General features: G+C 30.0%; 1 protein-coding gene across 1 annotated transcript; it reads right to left on the bottom strand.

Annotated features, from left to right (window-relative positions):
* Positions 1-882: 882 nt before the first annotated feature.
* On the bottom strand, positions 883-1434 carry LOC107826866 (uncharacterized). The gene has a single exon (XM_016653896.2). The coding sequence runs from the start codon at positions 1432-1434 to the stop codon at positions 883-885; it is 552 nt and encodes a 183-aa protein (XP_016509382.1).
* Between the last annotated feature and the right edge of the window lie 2429 nt (positions 1435-3863).

Here is a 3863-nt window from a genome sequence, read left to right as displayed (position 1 = left end):
CTCTTAAATGAAGATCTTTTGAGATTTTCTTATTGGATTTCAAAGCTTGGACAAGATATTGATGAACAAAACACTTGGGCTTCTTCTTCTCTCTTGAACACTCTCCCCTCTCTATAAAATTATCAGAATTTTTCTCCAAATGAGCTTCAAGGGTTATTTATCGATGTTGGATCGGGTTATAAAAATCAGAAAATGGACTCTCTGGAATCAACACTGCGATCGCAGAAGTAACCGCAGAACAATTATGTCGCCTGCAAAATGGATCGCACAATTGATGTCCAAAACTAGATTGGTCTGGACCAGTTTGTGACAGATCTGCGGTTCGCAGACCAGTTCTGTGATCGCAAAATCACTCTCCAGATTCATCTGTGCTAGTTCTGCGACTGAAATGCAGTCCGCATAATGGATATGTGTTTGCATAATGGACCTCTTAAATGACCTTCAGATTTCAACAAACGTTTTGCTTCACTTTGCGACTGATATGCGGTCCGCATTACGAATCTATGGTCGCAAACTCGACCGCAAAATCGCCTTCTTAGGCCAAAAGTTTTCATCAACAATTTTGTTCATTCTTCAACCCAAAAAGTCCGAGCCGTGGTGAGCAAGCTCGCAGTGAGAAATTTCTACAACCTTCGTACTCGTTAGTCTACCTAGGTACCACAGAACCTTAAATTGCTTAGCGAAATTTTTTGGGGCCTTATACTTTTGTGTGTGGGAATATGAAAATTGTGTAAAGAAGAAGCATATAGGAAAGCCATATATATTGAAAGAAACAAAATGTAAACAATGAACAATAATAAACTCGTTTCTTATTTCACTTCATCATTAAAAAGAAACATATATTGCAAATTTTATTTAGATTTATTATATCGAAATTTCTATTTAAAGATTCAACCATTTAGATGGCATGGCTGAACATTTTGTTGCATTCATTTCGAGTACATATTTTGGATCTTTTACAACTATCTCTGATTGTAACTCATCAATTTTCTCAGTCAAATTTTTTTCAAGTTCATCAATTTCTTGCTTAAGGTTCTCAAGTCTTTCCAAATTAGTTGGCTCGAAAATTTCCAATGTAGCTCCCTTTTCCTCCTCATTTATTGCCTTCTTTTTCTTCTTTTTCATTGTATTATTTTCTTCACCATCTCTAGTATTTTCATGTGTCGTCTTACGGCTTGACATGAGGTAAAATGGTTGTTTTGCTTGCGAAAATCGCTCGACCACCGATTCTACATTCGGATTACCAAAGAGAAATGGTTCGGCAGTAATTGAAAAAATTATAATTGCTATATCAATTCCACATAAGGTGGAAAGATCCATCGCTCTTTTACTAAGAGCTTTTTGCTTATTGGAAAGCGCTACCTTCTCATCACGCTTATCTTTGAGAAATGTTTTCTCGGATTTGCTTTTCATTTGAGATGTCATTCTTGCCATGATTACGCAACAGGATATGACAAGATACAAGTTTCAGTACAGACTCGAGGAGAAACCTTCAAATTTATAGCGCAACCTCAAGTTCCAAGTTTTTTTAGTGACAAAGACCTACCCGGTAATTTAATAAGATTCATTTCTCCTCTCTACTTTATTAATTTAACTAAAATGCCTTACTTTTGGAAGATGGTATGTGTGATTATGACATTATTTAAGAATATTGATATTAAAAAACAAAAAAACAAAAAATAATTCCACAAAGAGATTATTTTTCATGCCGAAAATGGAGAAAGACGTTCAATATATTATTTACTCAAATCTGTAAGAAGTATTAAAGGGTAGAAACAAAGTAAGAGTGTCCAATTTTTATCCCTCTAGTATGTTCCAAATGATTAAAAAAAGAACTTTAATCTTATTTATTTTCTACTTTGTTACAAATTTAATGAAACTTACCCTTTATTTTTATGTATTTTTTATTTATTATAAAGAGTAATAGTAAAATAGCAGCTACCAATGAAAAAAATTAGAAAGAAAGAATTGTTGCATGGAATTGGTGATATTTAATTGCATGGAATTGGTGATATTTAAAACCAAAGAAAAAAAAGGAAAACGAAAAACTTAAAAGAAATGGGAGGTCAGTACATTTGCAAAAATAGAGGGTAGGTAAGTGTAATTGCATAAAGTTAGAGGAAAACAAGAAGTAAGGAAAAGTTTGCAACTAACCAGTACTTAGATTACCTTAATCTTCTTCCTTTGAATTGATTGCTAAGCATTTCCTTAATTTTATTTTATAAATAATGAAAAATCAAAATAATAGATATTTTCAATTAATGTCATTTAACCACTTACTAATATTCTTTTCCTTGATGCTAATTATTTTTATCAATAGGATGTGAAATTTTGAATGGGCAAATTCTTCATCTGCAATAAATAATGCAGATTTTTCTTTTTGATTTCTGACTATGTAATATTTATTATATTTTATTAAAAAAGGTTCAAATATATTCCAAATGTTTTAAATTTTCTGTATATATGCACTTCGTTTACCTCAGGCTTGTAAGTTGTAGGAGCTCCCACTAAAGATTTTACACCATCAAAAATATTAATCCATGTAGGTTATATTTGGACCTTTCTAATTATTCAAACATATATTTGGACCTACTCAATTGTTCGGGGGCATATTTGAAATTATAGTAGAAGGTATATATAAATTAAGTTGATAGTTTGGGGGTAATTCAAATCAGTTATTTGTCTATATGGCTCCACATTTGCAAATGTCAGAACCAAGTTGGACAACAGTGAGAAATAGGAAGGGACAAATATGAGGTGGAATTAGTGGTGCAAAGGTTTTATGGATCAAAAGATAAACATAAGACAAATTATAAGATAAATCGAATATTTTATGAATAAATTTGATTTTTTTAGCCAAAGAGATAATATCAAATTAAAATATTGAGAAATCATATGCATTATATACATTTATGATATGGAATAAAAAAGTTTTGTCATATGCCCATTCATAGATTCAAAATATACAATTTAATTCTTTTAATATATAACCAGATTAATTTTGTAACTTATTTGGTGTAATTATTACAAGCATTATTAAAACATGTCAAGATAAAATAGACACCAAAACATGTTTCAAAAAGCTTTTGACAAAAACGAGAATAATATTACAGTTTCCATAGACAAAATAAGTTTCCTATAAAATTTTGTAAATAAAAGAGGGTCTATATTTTATTTTCCTGTACCCATAACAAAAACCTTTCTTTCTTACAAAAGCTCAGAATTTTCTAAATGTATTCATTTGGACTCTTCACTTTTTTCATTAATTTATCAAAATTTTGTTCTACTTTTTTAGGATTTAAGTTGTATTAATGAATCGTAGGAATTATAATATGTGATAGCAAATTAATTATTACTACTATCACTAATAACAACAATAATTATGCATCATTCTCAAACAAATTGGGATCGGCTATATGAATCTTCTTTTTTTTATTTAATCTCAATTCATATCAATACCATACCAAATAAAATAAAATAAAAAATTAGGTACATGAATCACGTTATTTTTAAGCTAAAATTTCCAAACACAACAGTACTTTACAAACGTTTTACCAATTTTGGACTTTCTCACCTCAACTCAATATCCAAAAAGTGTTAAGTATATAGATTTTGTGGTGCTAGCTTCCGAATTGAGCGCAAAACTATCCTTTTGTGTGCATATGAAAATAAAAAGCATATAGGAAAGCCATATATATTGAAGGAAACAAAACATAAACAATGAACAATAATAAATTAGTTTCTTATGCCACATTGTCATTAAACAGAAACATATATATAGTAAATTTTATTTATTATATATGGTTGAACATTTTGTTGCATTCATTTCGAGTACAAATTATGGATCTTTTACACCTATTTTT

The sequence above is a fragment of the Nicotiana tabacum genome, chromosome 21 (genome assembly GCF_000715075.1).
Source record: "Nicotiana tabacum cultivar K326 chromosome 21, ASM71507v2, whole genome shotgun sequence".
NCBI classification, from domain to species: Eukaryota; Viridiplantae; Streptophyta; class Magnoliopsida; order Solanales; family Solanaceae; genus Nicotiana; species Nicotiana tabacum.
This window is presented reverse-complemented; position numbering and strand designations above follow the sequence as displayed.